At 36.2% G+C, this 27,101-nt stretch overlaps 1 protein-coding gene across 4 annotated transcripts in view; it reads right to left on the bottom strand.

Moving 5' to 3' along the window:
- Positions 1-26,450, bottom strand: part of DCUN1D5 (defective in cullin neddylation 1 domain containing 5) — a 29,006-nt gene extending 2,556 nt beyond the window's left edge. Inside the window, exons 1-7 of one of the 4 annotated variants that reach the window (XM_061440088.1) lie at positions 26,040-26,450; positions 23,861-23,952; positions 18,318-18,388; positions 17,814-17,905; positions 3,244-3,352; positions 3,050-3,154; positions 25-127 (exon numbers count right to left, since the gene is read on the bottom strand). In XM_061440088.1, coding sequence (XP_061296072.1) covers positions 25-127; positions 3,050-3,154; positions 3,244-3,352; positions 17,814-17,905; positions 18,318-18,388; positions 23,861-23,952; positions 26,040-26,122 — 655 coding nt within the window. In that variant the 5' untranslated portion in view covers positions 26,123-26,450. Of the gene's footprint in view, positions 1-24; positions 128-3,049; positions 3,155-3,243; positions 3,353-17,813; positions 17,906-18,317; positions 18,389-23,860; positions 23,953-26,039 lie in introns of those variants that run through there. The other 3 variants (XM_061440089.1, XM_061440090.1, XM_061440091.1) reach the window with 3 other exon arrangements.
- Positions 26,451-27,101: the final 651 nt, after the last annotated feature.

Below are 27,101 nucleotides of genomic sequence, written 5' to 3'. Positions count from 1 at the left end.
GAAAACATTGTATTATATACTTACAAGCACCATCTTCATCATAGTTACTAAGATCGGCATGGACTGTTCTACTGAATTCTAACACATTGTACCACTGATCTTTGTTCATAACGCGATACTTTGATTGCTGCAGAAAACGATATAAACATTTGGATTACAGAACAAGCAATATCTATTAGGATTTGACTTCAATAAACATAGTTGTAACTTTGTTTTGATTTAGTCTTTCCTAAAACAGTTATTCCTCTTTTAATTATTTGTGTTTCTAAGAGAATTTTCAGGGTCATTTAGATGTTAACATCTTCAAATTTATTTTTTCCTTTTTTATTCCTGAGAAATAACACAGCATCAAGGGCACTAACAAAAAGGGTAAAACTCAATAAATTTTTACCAATGTATATGCTGTGTAATCACCAGTGAGATCAAGCTATATAATGTTTCATATACACAGTAAACTCCCTCCTGCTGTTTCTCATTAAATTGTTTCTTTGCATAAGGTTATGCAACTTCAAATCTTTAGCCACATTTGAAGTTGGCATTTTTCAGGCTTGGGTTCAAATCTTACTTCTGTTACTTAATTGAGTGACCTTGGGAAAGTTACTCGTTGGCTAAGTAAAAATAAAACATAATTCAAAATGGTGTTATAAAGATTTAAAAAGATAATGTATGTTAAATACCCTCCACACAACAAACATTTGAAAATATTTAGTTCTCTCAGCAACTTTTACATGGGAATATTTTTACAAGGAATATTTATCTCTGTCCCCAAATTACTAATATGAGGAAGATAGGTAATATCCATCAACTAATCTGCTTTATTAGGCTAAAAGATTTAAGTGTGCAAATAAGACCTTTTTATATTACTGTCTCTTATCACAAGCTTTAAACAAAACTAATCTGGGGAACTTGCTATGATAAACAATCAGCTTCATGAGAAATTATTTTCAAAGCAAAAGCATCTATATTCAAGAAATGGTAAGAAGTACACCAAAACAAAAGACAAAATTGCAAAAACAAAAAAACACTACCAAAGCAAGAAATGGAAAAAAAGGACAGTATCTTCTTAGAATCTTACCTTGAACAACAGGTGTAAGAATAAAGCCTTTCTTCTAAAAGAATACTTCCTTTATAAATTCAGCATATATGTCTCAGTAATTACTATATCTAAGTACATTCTCATATTTGGGGACATAAAATATTAAACTTTCTAATGGTGGTGTTGGAGAAGACTCTTGAGAGTCCCTTAGACCACCTGACCTGCCTCTTGAGAAACCTATATGCAGGTCAGGAAGCAATAATTAGAACTGGACATGGAACAACAGACTGGTTCCAAATAGGAAAAGGAGTACATCAAGCCTGTATATTGTCACCCTGCTTATTTAACTTATACGCAGAGTACATCATGAGAAATGCTGGGCTGGAAGAAGCACAAGTCGGAATCAAGATTGCTGGGAGAAATATCAATAACCTCAGATATGCAGATGACACCACCCTTATGGCAGAAAGTGAAGAGGAACTCAAAAGCCTCTTGATGAAAGTGCAAGTGGAGAGTGAAAACGTTGGCTTAAAGCTCAACATTCAGAAAACGAAGATCATGGCATCCGGTCCCATCACTTCATGGGAAATAGATGGGGAAACAGTGGAAACAGTGTCAGACTTTATTTTTTTGGGCTCCAAAATCATTGCAAATGGTGACTGCAGCCATGAAATTAAAAGATGCTTACTCCTTGGAAGGAAAGTTATGACCAACCTAGATAGCATATTCAAAAGCAGAGACATTACTCTGCCAACAAAGGTCCATCTAGTCAAGGCTATGGTTTTTCCAATGGTCATGTATGGATGTGAGAGTTGGACTGTGAAGAAAGCTGAGCGCTGAAGAATGGATGCTTTTGAACTGTGGTGTTGGAGAAGACTCTTGAGAGTCCCCTGGACTGCAAGGAGATCCAACCAGTCCATTATGAAGGAGATCATTCCTGGGTGTTCTTTGGAAGGAATGATGCTAAAGCTGAAACTCCAATACTTTGGCCACCTCATGCGAAGACTGATGCTGGGAGGGATTGAGGGCAGGAGGAGAAGGGACGACAGAGGATGAGATGGCTGGATGGCATCACTGACTCAATGGACGTGAGTCTGAATGAACTCTGGGAGCTGGTGATGGACAGGGAGGCCTGGCGTGCTGCAATTCATGGGGTCGCAAAGAGTCGGACACAACTGAGCGACTGAACTGAACTCAACTCAACTCAACTGGACTGCAAGGAGCTCAAACCAGTCCATCCTAAAGGAAATCAATCCCGAATATTCATTGGAAGGACTGATGCTGAAGCTGAAGCTCCAATACTTTGGCCACCTGATGGGAAGAACCGACCCACTGAAAAAGACCCTGATGCTGGGAAAAACTGAAGGCAGGAGGAGAAGGGGACAACAGAGGACGTGATGGTTGGATGGCATCACCGACTCAATGGACATGAGTTTGAGCAAGCTCCGGGAGATGGTGAAGGACAGGGAAGCCTGGCGTGCTGCAGTCCATGGGGTCGCAAAGAGTAAGATTCAGCTGAGCAACAAACAACAACAAGATAAAAAGTTTATTCTAATTCTTTAGATTGAGCCTAAGCTTTAATACTAAAATTGGTTCTTTTAAATTGATTTTTTCAGTCTAATATTCTGTATATAGAAAGAAACTTGATTTAGAAGCTTGAGATTTGTACACTAGCATCAATTCTCTCCTGAAAAATCCCAAGAAACTAATTTTACATTAAGGGCATTTGTGCTAAAATTGTTTTTTTGAAGATTTATCTTTGTTTTTTTTTTTTTTCCGAAGGGAGAAGAGCTGTGAGGAAAGGAATATACACGGCTTATGCACAAAATATATTAATGAACATGAACTCATGTCTAAATGAGAGCAGATAGGTATACATTTAAACAAATTTTCAACCACTTATACAGATTTTTTAAAAAGCTACAGTCTTTTTGTTTTTATTCATTCAAAGGTATGCTGTTCATTCAGCTGAAGTTTTTAAATATTATTTTAAAAATAAAAATATATACATACCTCTAGGTACTGGTAAAATACTGAAAACAGTGGCCATGTCCTCCCAAGGAGAAGAGCTAACATAGACTTAGCAGTATCAATATCAAGGCTTCTCTGATCTTTATCCTAAAACAAAAGATAAAAAAGTTTTCCTAAGTGTGGTTTCAAGATAATAAAAAAAATATTAAAATTGCAAACATGGAAATTCCACCTACCCTTGCAAAATCAAAGGCATATCTGTAAATATTCTTAAACGAAGAAATATCATTCAACTGTGAGCGCAAAAAGTCAAATTTGTTCTGTAACTTTTCTGTGCAGTCACACCTTAAATTAAAAAATCAAATGTTATATAATTAAGAAAATTAAATAAAAGTATCTTTGGGGGTTAGAATGAATGCATTAAGTAAAAAAGTGAGCACATTTATGAAGTTAGTTTAGGTTTAAAATCTCTGATTCACAAATTTAGAGTAACTGTTGCCTTCTACCTACCAATACAATGCAAAAGGGAAAAAGGGAAAAGAAAACCTGGCAATCTATGAAACGTCACTCCAATAACTTTTCTTTAAAAAAAAAACACCCACAACTCAAGCATAACCTCGAATAAAATCACAAATATTTGGTAAAAAGAAACATACTAAGATATATGCTTTTACCACAAATAAAGTTAAAATGACAGAACAAATAAAATTAATCAGGCCTCTGACACAAATTCTCAGGCACCATCTTGGTGAAAGAGACTAACCATGATTGCTTTTAAAAGTTTAGTAGGTAATCCAGAGGAAATACATTATATTAGTGATTCAATCACTACATTTTTAGTAAACAAAAAATCAAAGTATATCAGTGACAGCACCTAACTTTACATCAGGTACATATACAAAAGAATGCAAACAAGCAATAGATGTTATCTCTAAAGGTACAACTAACTAAATATAAGGAACTAAAGAGATGGGATGTTCCAAAGTATTACTGGCTTTCTGACTTTACCTGGGTTGATTTACTCCACTATTTAGCAAGAAATAAGGCAAAGCCTTTCACAATTGGCATAAACTTCCAATCTCATCTCCAGCCAGGGCCCAATATCCTTAAAATGTAACCGTGCTCTAGTTATAATTCACTTACCATTCCCAAATGCCATATCTATGCTTTAAGCACATATTATTTTATCTACTTGATATGCTGTTCCTTCTAATATTTTGTCAAAAAATCTCTCATCAGAACTAACTCACAGTTTGTCCTCTCTGAGATCATCTGACTCCCTTCAATCAAATTAGCTGTGCCATCTACTGTGACCAATAGTTTTCCACGCAAAACTGATTTCAGTACTCATGACAATACACCTAGCATTCTCAGATTTAACCAAGCCTTTCACTGTTCTGAATCAACAATGTGATGTGTAGTAACTTATCATTTTATTAATGTGTAAAATATCTGAATAAATTTCTAGTGTTGCTTAACACTTGCATTCTTAGAACAAGCCAAACTTGGTCATGTTACCTGTTTTATACACTGCTGTTCATAAATGAGACTGGCTGTAAATTTCATTCTTTCACTTTTTTTTTTGCTAGTCTTGTAACAAGCTTATAGCATAAGCCTCAAAAAAACAAAATGAAAAATGGTACACTTTCTTCTGTTTTCCGAAAAAAGTTTACTCAACATTGGATTCAGGATATGAACAAACTCAGCAGCTGAAAAACCACCTGGGCCTTTTTACTAAGAAAAGAAAAACCTTTAAACTACTAAATCAGCATTTTAAATGGTTATTAGACCAGTCAGATTTTTTTATGTCTTTTTGAATCAGTTTTGGTCATTTATACACTTTTCTGATTACTTATTTCACATATAATTTTACTTAAATATGCCAATTAAAATATTTACAATATTTTCTAACATGATTATTATATATTTTTTCCTTTTTTTTGTTCTTCTTGATTACCTTGTCAGAATTTCTTAATTCTCTCAATTGTATCTTTTTTCTGTTTTACCAGGGTTGGAACACTTTTTATCTCCTTTATTTTCTTTGGGTTAATCCTTTTAAATTAGATACCAGTTCATTTGGTTTTAGACTTTTTCCCCCTCTTTAATATAATATTTAATGCTACAGACTTCCCTCTACAATTTTAGCTTCACCCAAAGCTTTGTCAGTATTAACTGGTTTGATTATTCACTTGTAAATAAGGCCTTTACAAGAGTGATTTCGGAGGAGCTATAAGGATAAAGTCTTGCTAGAATAGGTTTAAAAGAGCGAAAGAGGAGAAACTAGAGAAAAGAAGCCTAGACAACTGCTTTCAAAGAATCTGTTTCTAAAATGGAGCAGAGAAAAGAGGCAGTAGAGTACGATGGGGAAGGAAGGCAGAAAGTTCACTTTAAGAAAAAATAAGAGAAACAACTTGCTTCTAAGAAGATGAAGTGTTATTTCACGTCTCTCCTGTTAATTCAATTAAAAGCCTTACATTATATACAAAACAAACATAAAAAGACTCTGAAAGAATCTGAGAAATGATACAGTAGCCTGTTCCCTGGGTTTTCTTCTTGCCTCATCTATCCCAGCTTGGAGCTGAAGGAGTCAGCAAAACAGAAATGCCAACGAGGGCAGACAAAAAATAAACAAACACAAAAGCCTGCTCTCCCCCTCTAGCCCAAAGTAAGCAATCTGGCAAGACAGAAATTGTTAAGGGAAAAAAACAACAAACCACTCTTCTCTAGTCAAACACCAAAGAGAAAACTGGCTCAACCCCTACCAACGCCAGCAAAGCCTGAATGGGGGGAACTGAATGGTCCACCCTCACCAGGATATGGGGCGCTCTGGGGGCTCAGTTGGAGAAGGCAATGGCACCCCACTCCAGTACTCTTGCCTGGAAAATCCCATGGACGGAGGAGCCTGGTAGGCTGCAGTCCACGGGGTTGCTAGGAGTCAGACACGACTGAGCGATTTCACTTTGACTATTCACTTTCATACATTGGAGGAGGAAATGGCAACCCAGCAGCAGCAGGGGGTTCAGTGGTCAAGAGTCCTCCTGCCAACACAAGGGACTTGGATTGGATCCCTGATTTGGGAAGACCCCCTTGAGGAGGAAATGGCACCCCATTCCAGTATTCTTGCCTGGAGAATGCCATGGACAGATAGCCTGGCAGGCTAGAGTACATGGGATCACAAAAGAGTCAGACACGACTTAGGGACTAAACAACAAACAAAACACTAGGATATAAGCAGGCCGCCCTCTCAAATTCTGCAGTGTCAGCGGAAACCACAAGGGGTACTTCCATCAGGCAGTGAAAAGCAGACACTCCTCCTCCACTCTGCAAGTGTCAGAGGAGGATGTCGAGTCAAGGCTGTCAGCTTTACCCAGGAACGCGGCCATCACTCCAGCAGTGTCAGTGGAGATCAAGCATCTGTGGAGGCTTCTCACCTCCGCTGACAGTCATGAGGACTCCTCCCCAGATGTCAAGGATGCAGAGAGGAACTTCACCTTCTATGGGCGCCTGAAACTAATGAGGCCCTCAACTCTCCCGCCCAAGTGGTGTTAGAGGAAGCTAGCTAAAACAGAAGCCTCAAGTAAGATCCAGACTTTCATAACAAAATCATACTCCAATCTTCCAGGTTTCAATTAAAAAAAAAAAATTGCCTGCCATAGCAAGAACCAAGATCTCAAACAGCAAAAGGGCAATCAATAGATGCAAACCCTGAAATGCTCAAGATGTTTAGAATCACTCAACTCAGATTTTAAAGCAGTTATAAAAATGCTCCAGTAAGCAATCAAGAAGAAATTAAAACAAATGAAAAGACAGAAACTATCAGCAAAGAAACTGAAAGTCTAAGGAAAGAAATATATAACAAAAGAACCACAATTCTTGAACTGTAAAATACAGGGCAGACTTAAGCCCTAATACATCAGTAATTACATCAAATATAAGTGTTTTAAATAAACCAATTGTAAGATTAGAGACTGACAGAGTGGAACAACAACAACAAACACCGTAAACTATGCTGTTCAGAAGAAACTGACTTTAAATATAACAATATAGGCGGGCTGAAAGTAAAAGAATAGAAAATGATATACTGTACAAACAACTAAAAGAAATGAGAGGTGGCTAAACTAGTATCAGCTAATGCAGACTTCAGAGCAAAGAATATTACATAATGACAAAGGTCAATCCACCAAGAAGATGGAACAATCCCAAACATGTGCACCAGATAAGAGCTGCAAAATATAAGGAGAAATAAACAAATTCACAATTACAGTTAGATTTCAATCTCTCTCTCTCAGCAATTGACAGAACAACACAGAACATCAGTAAACATGTAGAAGAATTCAATACCAACAATCAACAGGATCCAATGGACTTGGAAAGAACATTCTACTCAATGGCAACAAAATACTTCTTTTCAATCCTAAACCATAAAACAAATCTTAACAGATATAAAATAATTGAAATCACACAGAATATGTTCTTCGACCACAACGAGACCAAACTAGAAAGTAAAACTTAGAAATTAAACAGCCAACTCCTAAACAGTCCATGGGAATGGAAACCAAAAAATATACTGAACTGAATGAAAATGAAAACATATATCAAATTGTTTGAGATACAAAACAGTGCTAAGAGGGAAATTTATAGCACTAAATATAAATACAAACATTAAAGAAGAAAACAGTCTCAGTCAGCAATCTAAGCTCCTGCTTTTGAAATCTTATCTAGATTCCAAAAATAGGAGCTTAGATTACTGAAAAAGACCAGACTGAATCTATGGCAAGTAGGAAAAGTAAATAATTAAATTATCAGTATCAGGAATGAAACAAAGTATATCATTAGACCTGCAGGTATCAAAAGGATATAACTTTGATAACTTAAGAAGAAACAGACTCAGAACTTCCCTGGTGGCCCAGTGATTAGGAATTCTCTCTCCAGGACTTCCCTGGTGGCTCAGAGGTCAAGAATCCACCCGTCAATGCAGGAGACATGGGTTCGATCCCTGATCCAGGAAGACCCCACATGCGTCAGAGCCCTAAGCCGATGCGCCACAACTCGAGAGCCTGGAAGCTGCAACTACTGAGCCCACGAGCTACACGTGCACGGCTCTGCACGAGAAGCCACCACAATGAGGCCCACACACAACCAGAGAGCAGCCCCTGCTCCTCGCAACTAGAGAGAAGTCCTTGCCACAATCAAGACCCAGCACTGCCCTAAATGGATGAATGAATAAACAAATAAATTAAAAAAAAAAATTTTTTTTTAAAGAATTGACTTTCCAATGTAGAGGAGGCGGATTTGATCCCTGGTGAGGAAACTAAGATCCCACATGCTGCAGGGCGACTTAGCTCATGCTCTGCAACAAGAGAAGCCCCAATACAACACAACAAAGACCCAACATAGCCAAAAACAAAAACAGGTGACATGGACCAATATTTGAGTTGTGTAACTATTGAACTATTAAATAAACTGAATTCAAAAGTTAGAAACATCTATAAAAGACATATACAGGTTCAGGTGGTTTTACTGGAGAATTTCACCATCTTTGAAGATCAGTTCTACAACCTCCTTCAAAAAATAAAGTATAAGCAAAAACTTTCCAATTTATTTTATAAAGCCAGTATTACCTTTACCCTAAAATCAAAGACAATTAAAAAAAAAATCATCACAAGGAAAAAAAATTTACAGCTATATATACTGATGGATGTTAATGACTTCTTATGGTGATAGTATTGCAGGAATCAAACCCATGTCACCTATGTCTCCTGCATTGCAGATGGATTCTTTACCCACTGAGCTACCTGGGAAGTCCTTAATTGTGTAATATATACAAATATTGAATCCTTATGCTTTACATCTGAAGCTAATATAACATTTTATGTCCATTATAACGCAATAAATAAGAAAAAGAAAATAAAGTTATAGACCAATATCCCTCATGAGGCCTTAACAAAATATTAGCAAATAGAATTAAGCAATATTTAAAATAATTATATACCATGATCAAGTGGGATTTATTCTAAGTATGCAAGACTGATTCAGTACTCACAAAAAAATTAACATAAGCACATTAATGGGCTAAAAAAAGAAAAACCACATGACTATATGATTTAATGCAGAAAGTGTATTTAAAGTATTTAATATCTATTCACCTTAAAACTCACAAAAAAAACAGAAAGAGAACTTGCTCAATTTGATTTAAAAAGAAAAAAAGAAACCTACAAACAACCTACCAATAACAATACTTAATGGTGAAAAACTGTTATCTTTATCTCTAACATGGGGAACCAAAACAGGATGTCCACTATCACCACACTTATTCAACATAATAGTAGACATTCTAGCCAATGCAATATGTCAAGGAAAAGAAATAAAAGATGTACAGACCAGAAAAGAAATAAAACTGGCCCTATTTTGTGTCATAATCATATGACACAATTGTCCATGTGGAAAACCCAAAGAGCACACACACAAAAATCTTACAATAAGTGTGTTCAGCAAGTTCATAGGATACAGGACATACAAAAATTAATTCTATTTCTGTATATTAATAATGAACATCAGATGCTAAAATTAAACACACAATATTTATAGTGACTGAAATAAACAAACTATTTAGGTTTAATTCTTAGAATACATGTATGTACAGGACGTCCATGTTTTACAAAGAAATGATGAAAGAAACCAAGCACCTAAGTAAATGGAGACATATCTATTTTTGGAAGAGTCAAAGAGCAAAGATGTCAATTCTTCTCAAATTCACATGCACTTTAACAAGAATCTCAGTAAGATTTTTTGTAAATATGTAAGATTATTCTAAAATTTTTGGAAAAGCAAAGAGACTGTAGTAGTGGGACATCTCTGGTGGTCCAGTGGTTAAGACTCCATTCCTAGCATAGGTTTTACTCTCTGGTCGGGGAACTAAGATTCCACACGCCATACAGTGTGACCAAGAAAGAAAAAGGGAGGTTGAAAGAAACTGTAGTAGCTAAAAAAAAATTCGAGAAAAGATCAGTCAGTCTACCTGACTTCAAGACTGAGTACATGGTTATAGTAATGCAGACTGTGTGGTCGTGGAAGAAGATCAACAGAACAGGGAACCCAGAAGAGACCACACAAGTAAGGCCAGATGCTTTTTGATGAAGGTAAAATTCAATAGGAGAAAGAGTTTCTGCACCAATGGTAGTGGTATAAATGGACATCCACAGATAAATAAACCAAAAATCTAAGTCTCATACCTTTGATAGAAATCAATTCAAAATGCATTACTGATTTAAAAGTAAAATGTAAAAATATAAAACTTCTAGGAAAAAAAAGTAAGGAAAAATCCTCAGGATCCATGGCTAGGCAAAGAATTCTTAGACTTGACACTTAAAACACATAAGAAGGAAAAAACTAATAAACCAGACATCATCAAAATTTAAAACTTTTATTCTGTATAAAAGTCCCTGTAAGAGAATAAAAACACAAGCTACAGACACGGAGAAAACATTTTCAAGCCACATATTCAATGAAGGACTTAAATCTAGAATATAGAGAACACAGTCAAAATTCACAAAACAGACTCAAAATTAATTTTAAAAAATCAATCCACTATAGCTCTTAGCCTCTTTTCTATTTTCTGTTTTCCTCAAATATGGTAGGTCATCATTTATATCCATCTCCTTTGCAGTTAGTTCATCTACTGAGTTTTAAATCTTTTATATATTTCGCTTTTAGAAATTATCTGAAATCTGATCATCTGAGACCATTCTTTTTTAATACACATTAATGTAGTTATTTTATACTGAAATTGTAGTAACTCAAAATACTAGCCTTAAAGAGTCTTATTTTGAAGTTTAAGATCTGTTTCCTAACTTGTTTAGTGATTTTTGATTGTTAACAATCACTGAACTTTTCTCTGAAGAAATTGAGGCTTCTGTTTAAAATGCTTTCCTGTACAGAACTGCTTCCACTAAACACATGGGAGTACTAATTACCTGAGACAAGACTAAAATGCATTTTTGGATTGTGTCTACATCCTCATGACAAAGAGCTCCTTTTTTTGATGATGCCTCTCAGCTTGCAGGATCTCAGTTCCCAACCAGCAACTGAACCCAGCCAGGACCATGAAAGTGAAAGTCTTGAGATCCTAACCAACAGGGAACTCCCCAAAAAGCACTTTTAGTTAGGAATTCTCTCTACTAGAAGCCCTTTGTCTCCAACTGCATATGTCAAACCAAGCCCAAGCAAACAAGTCATCTTTTGGATAGCTTTGGCATCAATAACTAAATGTGTGAGGTTTTAACATGATTCTCAATGCAATTTGTCTACAGTTTCCAACAGGCATAAAAGGTTAACCTAGCTGACTAAGAACAGGCAGGTATCTTCAGGGTAAATGCCAGCTCCATAGAGCCCTATGGAATTACCATCTCTCATAATTTTTGGCTTCTGATTTATTTTTCTATAGTCAAGTACAAGTATGTTTTTTAAAAGATGTTTCATATTTTAACCAACATTTAGGTGTGTAATATGGGAAATGATTTGTTTGCATACTTAGGATGCCGTAACTGCCAGAAATGGAAATCAAAGTTTGGATAAGTTAATCATCTAATTTGTTTGGGGCCTACTTCCTTACATATGAATAAGTACACAAAATGTTTCAAGAAGAAATAAGAAAAATTTATTATCATTTATGAGAAATTTATTATTTACTATTTCAATAAATGGCTTCTACTAGTGCAAACATTCTTCATTCTATGAAAAAGTTTTAATGAAAGTTGAAAATGCAGTTAACTTCTACCAGAAGAATACTCAAAAGAAACAAATTCTGAGATTACATGCTATTATAATAGTGTTTGAAAACTGGGACATCTCAAAACTTCAGTATCTCCAGAGTTGTCAACTGAGAATGTTCCGAAGGTCCTAGTACTAGAAGTGACTAGTCACAGGTGCTCCCGTTCCCACCAGGACCTACCTTTAAGTAGGGGCCTAGTTTTCCACATCTTTAGAGCTTCTTCAAGCAGCTTTTCACACTTTTTTTAATGATGTGACTCACATTTTCACACAAAATCTTAACAGACTTGAGATTCCGGAGGGAAAACAAGTTAAAGGATATCTCCCTACTTTAAAAGCTTTTTTTCTCTCAATACTTCCAGAATTCAAAAATCGTCCTTATAGTATTAACATGGGGCCTGGCATATAGGCCCCAGCATTCCAAAACTGTCTGTTAAATAAAGGTATGAATATCAAAAATAAAACACAAAGTAGATGATGAATTACAAAAGGTTTCAAAATACCCATCTGGGAAAAGGTTAGTGGAAAACTATAGTTCAAACAGAATTGTTAAGCATGTAAGTAGTGACTGACAATTCTCTCTAGGAGATAATCTAAGAGATTACAGTCCTTTCCAAATATTTTACATTCCACAGTTGTGTGTGCTCAGTTGCTTGGTCATGTCTGACTCTGTGACCCCGTGGATGGTAGGTAGCCCACCAGGATCCTCTGTCCATGCAATTTCCAGGTAAGAACACTGGAATGGGTTGCCATTTTGTTCTCCAGGGAAATACACAAAGTAACAATATTACTTAGGATGAGACCTCAATAATACAGAGATAAAGAACAAAGTTTCAAGTCAAACAGAGAATTGAAATTCCAAGTTTTCCACTTCCAGCCATGTGGCTTTAGGTAAGTTAATCTTTTCCAGTCTGTTTCTCATTTTAAAACCACAAAAACAATGAGACAGCCATAAGGTTACTAATGAGGGTCATATATTAAATGTGTAACACAATTCTTAGCTTGACAGGCTGAGTTAACAGGCATCTTCACATGGGTGGCTCTCTCCAAACTATCATTCCTAATGGCTCCTCTACACCTTCAGCAGAGAAAGAATTTAATAGAACTGACAGTCAATGTTTCTTCTTAGAGAAAAGTGAAAAAAATTAGAACACAAACTTCCACATTTATCACGAACATCATAAAGACATGGCTGAACCCAGCAAAACCAGTAAACACGCCCAAGCTGTTATTAACACACAATTCTGATATTTAATCTAGCTCCAAAATAGACTCACAGGAGTTAATAATCTTGATACCTCTTAAAGTAGGAAGAATATTTCTTCTGAACTAAAAAGAAACACATACTATAAGTAGTATAGCATGGAAAATAAGAATAGTCTATTTTTGAATATCAAATAAAACTATACTTTTCAGGGAACACTGGCACAATACAATAATCATCTTCAAAGCCACTGCTGTTAGAATGAATAGAAATGGGTTTAAATTTCAACATAAAGGCTTGGGGATTAATTTCCTGAATATTGTTAAACATTCTATTAACAAGAGAGACTTTAATTTCTGCTTCATTAATGACCTTTAAAATGAGAGAAAATTTTCATTTAGGTCTAAGTGAGGTTCTCTTCCTTAATCTTCAAGTCCCAATAAGAATGCTGTGACACACTGATGCTATAACAGGAAGAATTTTATTCACAAAGTTATGGATTTAGAACATTCTCTGAATCAGGTCTATTGACCACAACAATACAAAAAATCCACCTCTGCAGGCACCTGGAAATGTGGAGAGGGGACATTCTGAAAGAGTCACGGTGACTCTGCGGGAGAGCAAAGGGGAAGAACCACACCAACGACAAATGGTACTTGGGCCCCAAATGCTAAGTGAACGATAAATCATATGCCACACACAGTATAGCATACAATCTACTCTTCTACTCTCACCAAAAAAAATTATATAAATGTTCCCCATTCCTCTCTAAATCCTTTAAGAAAGTAAAGTCCGTCAAGCCTTTACTCTTCAAAGTACAGAGCTCAATATAGAGACCAGAAGGTGTACAATTTGTAGGCTACTGGAAGACAGCTTAGTGTACTAGTGTTCTCATCAGATGCTGTTCTTTCCCCTCTTTCTTCATGATCATAATCAGGTATACTCTTTTCAAAGATCTATGCCCACAATTTTCTCTAGCAGCATGGTAACTCATCTTTGCTCCAACAACAAACTTTCAGCTGGTACATATGAGAAAAGTCCTTTGCTCCAGTAAGTATGGCAGAATAAAATTTTCAAGTATCCTTGGAATCTTGCCGCTATAGATGCAAGGAAGAAGATCCATATGCAACATTTTGTGTGTAGCAACATTTGTGCATTTTAACGGGGATAAGGTTCACAGTTTTCCTAAGATTTTCAAGAGTGTATGATCTTAAAACATTTTTTTTAAAAAAGGAAAATCAACGCTATTGAAATCATCCCCCAAATCTTTGATAATTCCTGTGCTCAGTAACATGGTGCCTTCTCAAGCTAAAACACATGGTTCAAACTCTCTCAACATATTAGTCAAAGTCCTGCATAATGCAGCCATATCTCAACTATCTGGAGTTTAAAACTGCTGTCAGTTTCTTTTATGTACCTTTTGATTCCAGCAAACTAGACATACGTTTTTCCTTCTCAAGGCTCTGCTCACAGTTTTCTCTTGAAACATTTTTCTATATCCTCAACCATCAAAATCCTAATCATTGTTCAAGGTCTAGTTCAAATGCCACACCTATAGCAAAGACTTGCCTGTCTACTCAGTGGTAATTCATCCCCTTAGCAGCTGTGCTTTCACAGTATCTGTTACTTTTACTCAGCATCTGTCCCATCCCACATGGATCTATGGTTTGTTTCTCAGTCGTATCCGACTCTTCAGAGACCCCGTGGACTGTAGCCCACCAGGCTCCTCTGCCATGGGGTTTCCCAGGCAAGAATATTGGAGTGGGTTGCCACTTCCTTCTCCAGGGGCCCTTCTGACCCAGGGATGGAGCGCACATCTTCTGCATTGCAGGCACATTCTTTATCGCTGAGCCACTGGAGATTTATTTATGTTTACAGTATTGTAACACTTTCCCTGCCCTGCTAGAATGTAACTAAGTAAAAGCTGTGTCCCATGCCTCACTGTGATCACCAGTAAGCGCACAGTATTTTAGACAAAATAAGGGTAAATATATATTAAATTAAATCTGACTTGAAGGGAAATTTGACTATTAATAAAAAACAATGAAAACAAAATAGAGCAAAATATCTGGAAAGGATATGGCAATCACATCCCCAAAACTTACAAAATGACCATTCTACTCCAATTATGTACAAAGTCATACCCATAAATTCTTTCACACAAAAGAAAATGACAATTCAGTTATGGAAAGTCTGTATGAATAACAGCTTTAAAATAAATAAATGTTTTCAAAAAAAGTATTCTAAAAACAGTTAAGTATTACACCATTACAGATTTTAATTAACCATGATTATGATATTCTACTATTCTTTACCATAATGTCAGAGAAGGCAATGGCACCCCACTCCAGTACTCTTGCTTGGAAAATCCCACGGACGGAGGAGCCTGTTAGGCTGTAATCCATGGGGTCGCTAAGAGTCAGACACGACTGAGCGACTTCACTTTCACTTTTCACTTTCATGCACTGGAGAAGGAAATGGCAACCCGCTCCAGTGTTCTTGCCTGGAGAATTCCAGGGACGGGGGAGCCTGGTGGGCTGCCGTCTATGGGGTCCCACAGAGTCGGACAGGACTGAAGTGACTTAGCATAGCATAACTATCAGACTGTTTCTATTCTTTGGCAGAGCTCTACTCAAGTGTTCTAAGGGTTAAAATTAATTAATTTGAAACAGCTGATAACTACATTACAGTGATTCAGGAATCATCAAATAACTATGTTCAGATTATATTAAATCCTAAAAATATAAACAACTATAAAAAGAACCAAGTCTGTAAAATTTTATACTTTATAATTATATAAAACCAAGTATACTAGAAAACTATACATTTTTTAAAAAACTAAGAGCTCGGTCTCTCTTGGTTTATTTTGTAAACTATTTTATACAAGTTCCTTATAAGAATATTCAGGGGATAATAAGACTTAGCCAACTAAGAAAAGATACTTTGTATATCACATAGCAATCTAGATCATCAGAGGAAAAAAACTATTTTCCCAGTCAAGAATGCTTGCCTAATTTTAGTAACTTCAAGGCTCTACAATATAGAGCTCTAGGCAAATGGGTAGGGGATAATACATGAGTGAAACAAAAACCTCTGGGTCAATTTTAAGTGCTAAATATTGCTTTTATTATGTAAAGCCTGTGAACTTCCTACTGGAAAGATTTCCTAATAATCAACATGTTCATGGGTTCATCAATTTTCCTAGCATATACCTAAAGCCATATGTAAATACTAGAAACATTTTTGTTTATATATGTTATACAGAGGCTCCTTATATAATATCAAGTTATTCAAAAGCAATTAGAAACTTTTGGTTTAAAAATATGCAAACACTTGTTAGCTGAGATATTGAAAAAAGTAGGACAAAAGCAGCAGCAGAAGAGTACAAAAAGCAACTGTAATGTCAAATAAAAGGTCTCACAATTAATGAGCTATGTGACAACCAATACAGGTTTTAATAAAACAGACTGAGCTGTATAAAATTCTTTATATTCTTTGCATACTCCTGTATAGTTTTTCTTTCTCTAAAAAATTAATTAAATGGTGGCAAACAGCTCAAAGAATTTCAGAAGCAACATTATTTTAATCTGGCATGTTATGACACCTAGATGAATGGCAGAATTTGTGGTCTTGGTTATAAACACTATGATTTTAAAAGTTGATAATGGCCTTCTATTTTATAAAGAGTGTTAACAAAGGAATGACACAATAGGAAGTGCAGTATGGTAGACTGGTAATCAGGAAATTAACATTCTAGCTCTGCTATTCTTAGTTACACAGGAACTATGTAAACTTTGGCAAAAATGTTCTTCACCTCTCTGAATTTCAGAATCATCTCACCTATAAATAATAAAAGTGAGAGTGTGTTCTCTTTTCTTTATCGCGAGTGTAGATACACACATAAAATATCTAAATGTTAATGCTGGTTTAAAAGGAGAATTAGAAAATATTAGACACTGAAAATTCAAAAATATTTAAGTTCCATATGAACAAATACACTTGAAAAAACAGGTATTCTGAAAGTTAAGGATAGGCAAACAAAGAGTAAAGAACAGTTAAGCATATTAATTAAAAACATACAACAGGAAACTAATTAACCTCCAGTTTGGGGCTCCACAAATATTATAAATTTGTGCTTGCTCTATTTTAGAATGTTGATTATTAATTACTTCCTGGATGAACATCAGGAATATGACATAAAATTACATACAATTACCAATTGAAACTAAGCACACTTTACTCTGGAAAGCCAAAATCAAATTATTTCTATAAAGAAGCAATTTTGTGAAAAAGAAGCAATTTTATAACTTATAAAAGCATTCAAAAGCAGCATACAATCTGAAAGTATACAACTATAAAATGGCTAAAGATTGCACACTTATTTATTAATGCCAAACAATATTTCTACTTTTATTCTTTAAAACTGTCATGTAACTCACTTCAAATTTCTTTTTTAAGTTAAGTATAAAACTGAAGAGAGAGGAGGCCCCAGAGGCTCAGAACTGCGGAAGAACAAACTACTCCCGTAGTAGAATTCTGTATTCTGAGAAAGAAGTCCCTCATTGCTCAAACATTCCATGAGTAAATAACTTTATCATAAAGCTCTAATTCATGCATCAGGAGAATAGGTGGGTTTTAACAGAACTGCTTAAAGATTCTTTCTTAGAAAATATGAAAAATGGAGTAACTGTTCATTTGCCAAAGACCATAATATAATTTTTTTCAATCCTACTAATTTAAGGTGAAGCCTTACTCCTGAAATTACGAAGCACAAAATATCAATTAAGATTTTCAAATAGGCCATCAAATTTGTTTTTTAAAAAAATTTCTTACTGTAATGAAGTCATCCCCTTTAACCATTCTTCCTTGGTAAAAAATCCCATGCTTTCAGCCTCCAATTTCCACGCTAAAACTAACATAATAATCTGGAAAGAACAGAACATAAAGGATAGGGGAGAAGTCAGCACAGAGATTATCATGTCTATATTTATCATGGAGAGCATTTTTTATACAACTATTTCCATCCTTCAACTATTAAAGAGTACAATCTCTGGAATTATTAACTGTAAAGAAATTTAGATGGGTCAATTTCTTAAAAGCAAAATATTCTAACAGTTTCTGAAGGTAGAATCTCTCTTACTCTATCACAAAAGACATTTATATCAAGAAAGATAATACATGCCCAAGTTAAATTCACTTAAAAAAACCTAAATGAAAATCTGCAATATTCATGAAGAAACAAAATTTTCTTATAAGATTAAACTGTTCCAATTTTTAGAAATTTATGAATATGCTATACCCCACTTGCATTCCATTCTACTTAAAAATAAAACATACATTTTCAGGTTCAACACCAATGTCTTCACAAAATTTTTCCATTCCTTCTGGCCCTACAACTTCATCAGGACCTTCAAAGACAAAAATAATTTATATATTTTATTGTTATAACTTTATATCAACATAAAACAGAAGCCACTGTGTTAAAGGAATTTATGAATACATAACATTTTTTTGTGAATAATTGACTTTGAATTTTGACATACCTTTGATAAAGTATGAATATTTGTACAGATTAAATTTTTTTTTTAACTTTGAAATCCTCTTTGAACACATTATAAAATATAATTAAGGACATAAAAACAAACATTAATGACAATCACTAGGTTGTACAATCACTTGAATCTATCCTTAAAAATACATTTACTGAGAGCTTCCTCTGAAGAAATTTTTTGACAATGCATCAATATAAAGAAGCACAAGAAGGTTTGAGCTCCTTATTCTACTAGAACGTGCCAGTACCAACCCACAATTCAAGACAGTAAACAGAGGAGACTATCTGTTTCTTACTAAAACAGATGGTCATTCATTAACCTTCTGAAATATATCCATAAAAATTTAATACTTTTTTAAAGATAGAACAATAATGATATAAGAAATGGCTACACTGAGATTCCAGAATGAGATATTTTCCTAGTAAAGCATGAATATTATGTAATCTTAATGTAGAAATAAATGCTTAATCCCTCAATTAGCTATGTCTATCATTAGTTCAAAAATTAAGGACATTTTTCCTATTTTTTCCCTTAGTAATACTAAACATAAGTCAGTACATCAATTCTCCTATTTTTTATGTTATCTTTTGACTTGATAAAACAAATTTGTGACAACATGGATGAACCTCAAGGGCATTTTTCTAAGTGAAACAAGTCAGAGAAAGGGAAATAACGACGTGAGCTCACTTGTATAAGGAATCTACCAAAAACAATCAAACTCAAATACAGAGAAGTGATTGGTGGTTGCCAGAGGCAGGGGTGGGCAAAATGAGTGAAGGTGGTTAAAAGGTACAAACTTCCAAACTTAGTAAGTCCTGAGGATGTAACATGGAGCAGGAGGAATATAGTGTTAATAATACTATTTCGTGTATTTGAAAGTAGCTAAGAGAGTAAATCCGGAGAAGGCAATGGCACCCCACTCTTGCCTGGAAAATCCCATGGACAGAGGAGCCTGGTAGGCTGCAGTCCATGGGGTCGAGAAGAGCCGGCCACGACTGAGCGACTTCACTTTCACTTTTCACTTTCATGCATTGGAGAAAGACATGGCAACCCACTCCAGTGTTCTTGCCTGGAGAATCCCAGGGACGGGGGAGCCTGGTGGGCTGCCAGCTATGGCATAGCTGGGGTCGCACAGAGTCGGACACGACTGAAGCGACTTAGCAGCAGCAGCAGCAGCAGCAAGAGAGTAAATTCTTAAAAGTTCTTATCACAAGAAAACAAAATTTGTAGCCATGCGTAGTGACAGGTGGTAATAATTTTGTGATAAAAACATATATCATTATGTTGTACACCTGAAATTAATATAATGATATACCTCAATTTAAAAGGCTAAAATAAATTTTAAAACTAGATATGATACAAATATGTTTACCACACTTGGTTTTTGAAAGAAAACACAGTCTTCAAATATTAAAGTAGCTAAGAGAAACTTGTTTCCTTTCTTAAGGACTAAAAATACTCCAGCTTATATGTCATGGACTAGACCAAGGCTGCTCAGGTGGCATTTTATATCACCATCATTAGTTCATAAGCACAACATGGGGCCAATGTACTACAGTTTTTCTCAGTAGAAAAATGTAACCACCCAGTATGGGACCAGTTAAGCTTTTATTGTCTCAGATGAGGTCCAGACTACTAAGATGATATTAACAACATGATCTGAAACCAAATGTTTTAAAAACTCTTTGGTCTAAATAAATACTATACTTTTTTATACAGTGAAATGTTAAAAGGTTAAGGGGTGATAATTATAGGAAACTTTCACTTCCTAATATACATTTGGAGACTTTTTTTATGAAAATGTGTTAATTACGTAATTTTAAAAGCACACATACACAATTAAGGTGTTAAAAAAATAACTGAATGTGCATCCTTATATGTGGTTTGGATGGAAATAAAAACCAGATAAAAAAACTGAATGGAAGAAAACAAAGTTTTTTTAAGTCATGATTGAAATATATTTTAACTGAATGCAGCAAGAAAGCAAACTTGCCCTCCACACTGCCATCACTAGTAATTATGAGAGAAAGCTGAAGAGTCATATCAAGAAATATCAGTTACTGTCATAAAAAATAGCCTCCCTGGAAAATGGGAGACTACTGATTAAAATTTGATAAGAACCAAGTTAAATTGTGTTATATAAAGATATATAAGATACATATAAGACCTTTTTGTAAATGTCAAGTGACTTTCACAAAACAAATAACAACAATCTAAATCTAAAACCAAGTCTATACTAATGTTCTTTTCCCCAGATCACATAACATCAATTATGCTTCTTCAAACAAACTCTTCCAATAAAACTACTTCCAGGGTAAAACCTCTGGAGTAGAATTTAACTATTTCAGGCACAATATGGGTTTCTACTCAACTTAAGAAGCTATGAAAATGATTTAGTTCACTCTACCAGCTGGTTACTTTACTAGGACTAAGCAATTCTATCCCTCCTTTTTTGATTCTTTCTAAGACTTTAAAATGCCTTTTCACTTCCTACACCTTTCTTCAACAACAGGCCTAATATATTCCTGAATCCTTGCCAATGCAAGTATCACTCAAAATGAGAGGTCTTATGAAGGGGAAAAACTATCAGGCTTTTCACACACCACTTATGACCTACAACATCTTATTAAGAAGATTTGTAGTAAAACATTTTGTTGCAGTTGTTTCGCTCAACCCTGTCGGACTCTTTTGCAGACCCCATGGACTGCAACCTGCCAGGCTTCTCTGTTCATGGGATTTTCCGGGCAATAATACTGGAGTGGGTTGCCATTTCTTCCTCCAGGAAACGCTTTTAAAATTTAAAAGAAAATCAATTTTCTGATGGTTTAATAACCATATAGTTCCCAGCTATATCTGCAGGGTCTAAAACAATGCCAGCCAGAGCAAATGCTGAGGGGAAAAAAAAATCTGCTCAAAGCATGACACAGCACCTTAAACATAAGCTACATAGGAGCTACACTGTTAATTTTTTGGAACAGTATTGTAAAAATATATAACCAGTAAATCTGATGCTGCAATACTATCACTGTTTTAATAAAAGCTAACATTTATTGGGTTCTAACTACATACCAGGTACAGTACTAAGTGTTTTCTTTACATGTTTTATCTCAGAAGGCACAATTATTGTCTCCATTTTAAACAAGGACATCTCAGTTACTCTAACTGACAAACATCTAGCACCTCCTCATCGTTTTGGTCTCTGACTGAAGCAATCTCCAGAGAGGCCTTCCCTAGTCACCTTATTTGAAAGTCTATCCCAACTTTCTACTTTCCATCCCTGCATCACACCACATTACTTTTATAATCTTCCACCATCTGTAATTATCTTGCTTATTTACTGTGTCTTCCCCATTAGAAGGCAAGTCCCCAAAGGGCAGGGATCTTGTCTAACTTGTTCACCACTATATTCCCAGCACTCAGCACAGTGCCTGACAAATGGATACAAGTGCTCCATAAATATGCATCATTCCATGAATGACAGAAAATAAGTTAACCTCAAGTATACTTACTAATATTTTTTTTGGAAAAGGAAAACTGGCTGCCACGTACAAATTTTAAAACCAGAAAGTAGCAGTTAAGCATAGGCTACATGGTCAGAATGACCGGGGTTTGAACCCAGGCTCTTGTCATTGTATGATCTTGGGCAAATTACTTGATCTAAGCCTGTTTCTCACCTATAAAACAAGAATACCACCACCTACTTAGCAGAATGGTCACAGGAAAAAATTAGATAATAAAGAATAAAGATAGCAATTAGTTTGCTGGCTATTAAAAAATGTTGGCATAGAAAATAAATGGTTAACGAAATCTAATCTTACGCTACCCAGGAAAGTCCCTATGAGAAGTAAAACAATCAAGCAAGCAAGAAAAAAAAAAGACTAATTAATTTTATGTATCTCGTACCCTTTATAGGTAAAATAAGATGACCAGCCTTTGATTCTATACCTTACCATGCATACCAGTAAAACTGGCATTTTGAATATTGGGTCAACATTTCAAATGGAGGTCAAAAGAAAATGAATTCCCTCTATTTAATTTGGGTTAGTGGTTGTCTTGGGATGCCAGTAATAGCAGCTTTTCTCGTCTATAAAGAATCTGTTCTGTTACTAAACAATTTTCAAATTATATTGTTGAGATTGCTCAGAGGATACCAACAGTGAAGTTACTGTCTCTCAAAATAGTCTTTTTTTCCATACATAACCTAAAACTAAATCTTAAGTTCAAAATTCCCTTAAGATCTATGCCTTATTATCACTAAATATAAGACAATGACTGCATATACAGTGCTTTATTCTACACAAACACTCTGAGGATGATAGGTAAAAGGGGAAAAAACCCCAAAAAAACCCAACCAGGGAGGCAGGTTAAAACAAGGAAACAGTTGGGAGTGGAGGGCAGATTTAAAATCAATAATTCCAAAAAGAACTAATCATTCTAACGATTCTATGGGGGAAAAATGTATAAAATTTAATATGAATTAATCTCCCCTTTAACTGCTACTTAGAAGTTAATAATAAATGAGAAACAAGTTCCTTTTTCATATACTTAACTCTGGCCTCATCCCAGGCTTTTGACTTTTACCTCTGAACTAGTCTCATCCTAGACCTAGAGTTTTTCATTCACCTCCTCTAAGATTTAGTGCAGGTTAAACCAGCTTCTTCAAGAAATTTTCACTGACACTTTCAAGGTTGGGTTATACACTCCTCCCATGAACTCTCACAGTGCATCTTCCTAATATATTAATAGCATATAGAATACTATACTAACATCAGTCTGTTTAGTTTCTTATTTATTATTGCATCTCCAGTGGAAGTGAATGGCTAAATAAATGACTGTATTAAAGGGTAAAACTGTCATGGAATGATATATGAGTTTAAAATCTTTTACTATATCTTCCCAAAAGTTTCACAAAAAAAAGTTTCAGAAAATACAAGCTTATGGTTCAGAAAAACTTCAAAGAAAACTGAAAAGAAAAACAAGAACCATATAAAGTATAAAATGTTCTATTACACATAGTTTTCCAGAATACCAACTCTACTGTAGCCAATGGACATAAACCAATAATGAATCTATTTACAAATTTTGCTAACAGTAAATGAGCTTCACCCTACCCACTAAACATATACTGAATTACATATTTAAAAAGATATCAGCCTGAAAGGGCACCAAATTCTTAGCCTAACCATAATCCTCAGTCTTGACCCTGATCTCAGCACAGAGCACTAACACACAGCAGGCCTGCAATAAATACTTGTTAAATGAATGAACCAAAAAAAAAAAAAAGTTTTAAAGCATGTGACTGATATCTTCTTATATTAATTTCATTACCTGCATACTCATAAAACCAAGCCAGGCACTTCTTGCTTGAAAAATGTTCCTCTCCACTTATTAGTCTAGCAGGGGGTTGGGATCTGCAATAGCTTAGAAAACACACAAATGCCTAAGAATTTTATCAAGTCTCAACTTTTAGTGAAAAGCTAAGTTCAATATGAACTACTTCAATTCAAACCAAAGTCTTTTTTTTTTTCTTTTCTTTTTTTTTTTACAGTTGGTGTTATAGGGAAAAACTGGAATTGTTAAATATATGCAATTTGAAACAGTAATCTACACACAAAAATTTTTGGCTAACAAAGCCCAAATGCTACTTTGCTCACTATCAAATACCAAAAATATCACTAAAATTATTGCTCCCAGATTTCAAAAATCCACATAGAAGTTCAACCTAATGGTCTCAATGCAGGACTGGTAGTTGAGAAAATGTAAATCTTTACAGTGATTCTGCTGATTTGCATAAAAATTCTGTATGTGTATAATTTGAAAATGAACTTTACAAAGTATATTTTGATACCCAGTGAATCAATATTTCAGAATATTATATATTAGGAGTTGTTTATTTACCATCTACCAAACTTAAACATTTTAAAGATAAAAGATAATATAGGACTTAAAGGTATAATTAGATTCCACAGATTAAAAAGAAAGAAAAAAAAAAAACTCTAATAGATCATACCAGTTCAAATAATTGGGCCAAAGCAGTTTAATCCCAGGATCTATCTTTTTCATAAAATTATTAAAATTTATAAAGTTCGTAAGTGGCCTCTAAGATTTAACGAATAGAGAAACTTTTCTCAAGCTCAGTTATACTACCACAGTGACAGGAATGCTCTAACTTCTGCAACTATGTAATAGTTTTTGAATAATGTAATATAACATAAGGGTGCCAAATTAAAATTTTAAGTTGACAGAGCAAAGTATCACCTGAGTGCTAAGAATACTAACGGCTCAGCCGTTTTAATGTGCTTAATTCAAATAATTTTAATACGTTATACATTTAAGATTGCTACAAGTTAAAGTAAAAGGAATTAATTTGCATGCGTCATACAAATATGAGCTAGTGGAGTATATGTCAAATTCTAGTATGAGTTATTAAGAGGTATAAGAATACAGCAGTATCTTTCACATTAATAGTCAAATACCCTCGGGGCTCTTCCGCCAACCACAGTAATAAGAGGAAAAATCCAACCAATTACAAAAAAGATGAAGCAGACTAAAGAGGTCACCTACCTTACATTTTAAGCAGATTTCTCTTTAAGGAGAGCTCTATCATTATCTCCTCTTAATAATGCTGGCTACTTGAAATGGTAGCATCTGAAGTTCTTACTTTAAGTGCCAACCAGTAAGACAGTCAAGACATCCAATAAGGAGATTTAAAAAACCCACTTCTCACACGTAAATCGCACTGATTTTTTGCAGCATAGTGTTGCTGTAATGCCTTAATGACATGCTACAACGGAACCAAAGAGCTATACAACTACAACTCTGCCTTGCTTTCTTTTTCTCCAAGATGCAGAGTATAATAGCTCTCAAATTATTAATATTTATGTTGAGAGCTAACAACATCCTGATGGCTAAACAACAAAACGCATGCAGGGCCTTTTCAACTTTGCACACAGCGACTTAGCTATGGAGGCACTATAGCCAGGCACTTTATTTGGCAGGTGGAGACACTATGCTTCCAGAAAATGGGGCTCCTGCTGGGATGGTCCGGGTTAGATCACTCCAAATACTAAATCTGGAGGCCAATTCCAGCACAAGGAACTTCTCTTTCTATGACTCCCAAAGCAGCAGTCAGGACGAAATTTCTCGCGCTCTGCTCCTCTCTTCACAGTCTACAGAGAAATTCTAGAAATGACCCTTGCACGGATCTGTACACTGCCAGGTCTGAATTGAGGGCGGGGGAGGCTTAGGGAACGGTGGGGTACTCGTCTCCCCCACCCTCCTCGGCACGCAGAGTCGGACGGGAAGCGACTCTCAAGAGTCCCTCAGCGGCGCCTGAGCACACAACCCAACACGAGGTGGAGCCCTGCACAGACTCACGAGGTCCGGCGCCTGCCACCCCGGTTTATCAGAGGGGGCTCGCCTCTCCCCGGCCCGAGGCCTGCCCGGCCGCCTCCTCTTTCGGTCCTGAAGCAAAAAGAAAAGACTGAAGGGCAGGGGGCAGCGGTACCTGGAGATTTTACACTTTTTGAGGCCTCCGTCTTCCGCCGCTGCCGCTGCCACCCCAGATTTTCTCTTCTTCTTCACCGGCATCTTCCGCCCTCCCCTGCGGGGCGGGCAGGCGAGCCGGGGAAGGGGGTCGCTGCTTGCTGAGGACTCCTCAGGGCTGGCTCCCGCTTCCCAGAGGCAGCAGCAAGAGAAGGAGCAGAGCCGCCAGCCCGCCCCCGAGCGGCGCAGCCCGGCCGCCGCTCGCTCCCAGGTCCCCTGCCCGTCCTTCTCAGCGCAAAGCCGCGGGGGGTCCCCGCCTGTAGGCACTTTGGCGGATCACACTGGCGACAGAACGCTGACGGCGCGGCACCACCGCGAGTCACACACTCCTATAGCCAGAGGTGCAGCCTGACCCGGATGCGGATCGCCCGAAGCCGGAAGTGACGCGCTCAGAGACAGCCGCCAGGGGGCGTGGCTCGGGAGGGGTGTGGCTCCTCTCTGCCTGGCCCAGTTACTCAGTGAGGCCGCCTCCAATGGAGAAGTTGAGGGCTACTGACTGGTTGACCGCCTTTAGTTGTCAAAGCTATCCCGACTTTTCTCACGAAGCTTCCAATCTGCCTTAATACTGATGGTAATCCCCCCCAAAATGTCTTAGGATACCACTAATACTCTGCAGAATGCCATTAATTGGTTCAGAATGGATATGTGAAACTGAAGCATCGGGAAGCAACTTTATTTCCTATGGACTTGAACCTGAAAGGAGGTGGAGAATGAAGCCAAAACTCAGAAGAGATCTGAATTAAGCAGAAAGAAAAATCAAGAAGACATTTTATGATATGAGTCTGTGCTGTACCCTAGAATTTTGAGATACTTGAGCAAATAAATCTCACTGCTTTGCTTATGCAATTAAGTTCTCTGTCACTAGAACCAAAAGAATGTTATTTTTTAACCCAAATTTGAACAAAATCAAGTGTCTATAAAGAAATACCGCTTGTAAGTAGAAGACAGTTCAGTTCAGTTCAGTCACTCAGTCATGTCCGACTCTTTGCGACCCCATGAATTGCAGCAAGCCAGGCCTCCCTGT

This window comes from Bos javanicus, chromosome 15 (genome assembly GCF_032452875.1).
Source record: "Bos javanicus breed banteng chromosome 15, ARS-OSU_banteng_1.0, whole genome shotgun sequence".
Taxonomy (NCBI): Eukaryota; Metazoa; Chordata; class Mammalia; order Artiodactyla; family Bovidae; genus Bos; species Bos javanicus.
The sequence above is the reverse complement of the archived record's forward strand: the minus strand, read 5'-3'. Positions and strand labels throughout refer to the sequence as shown.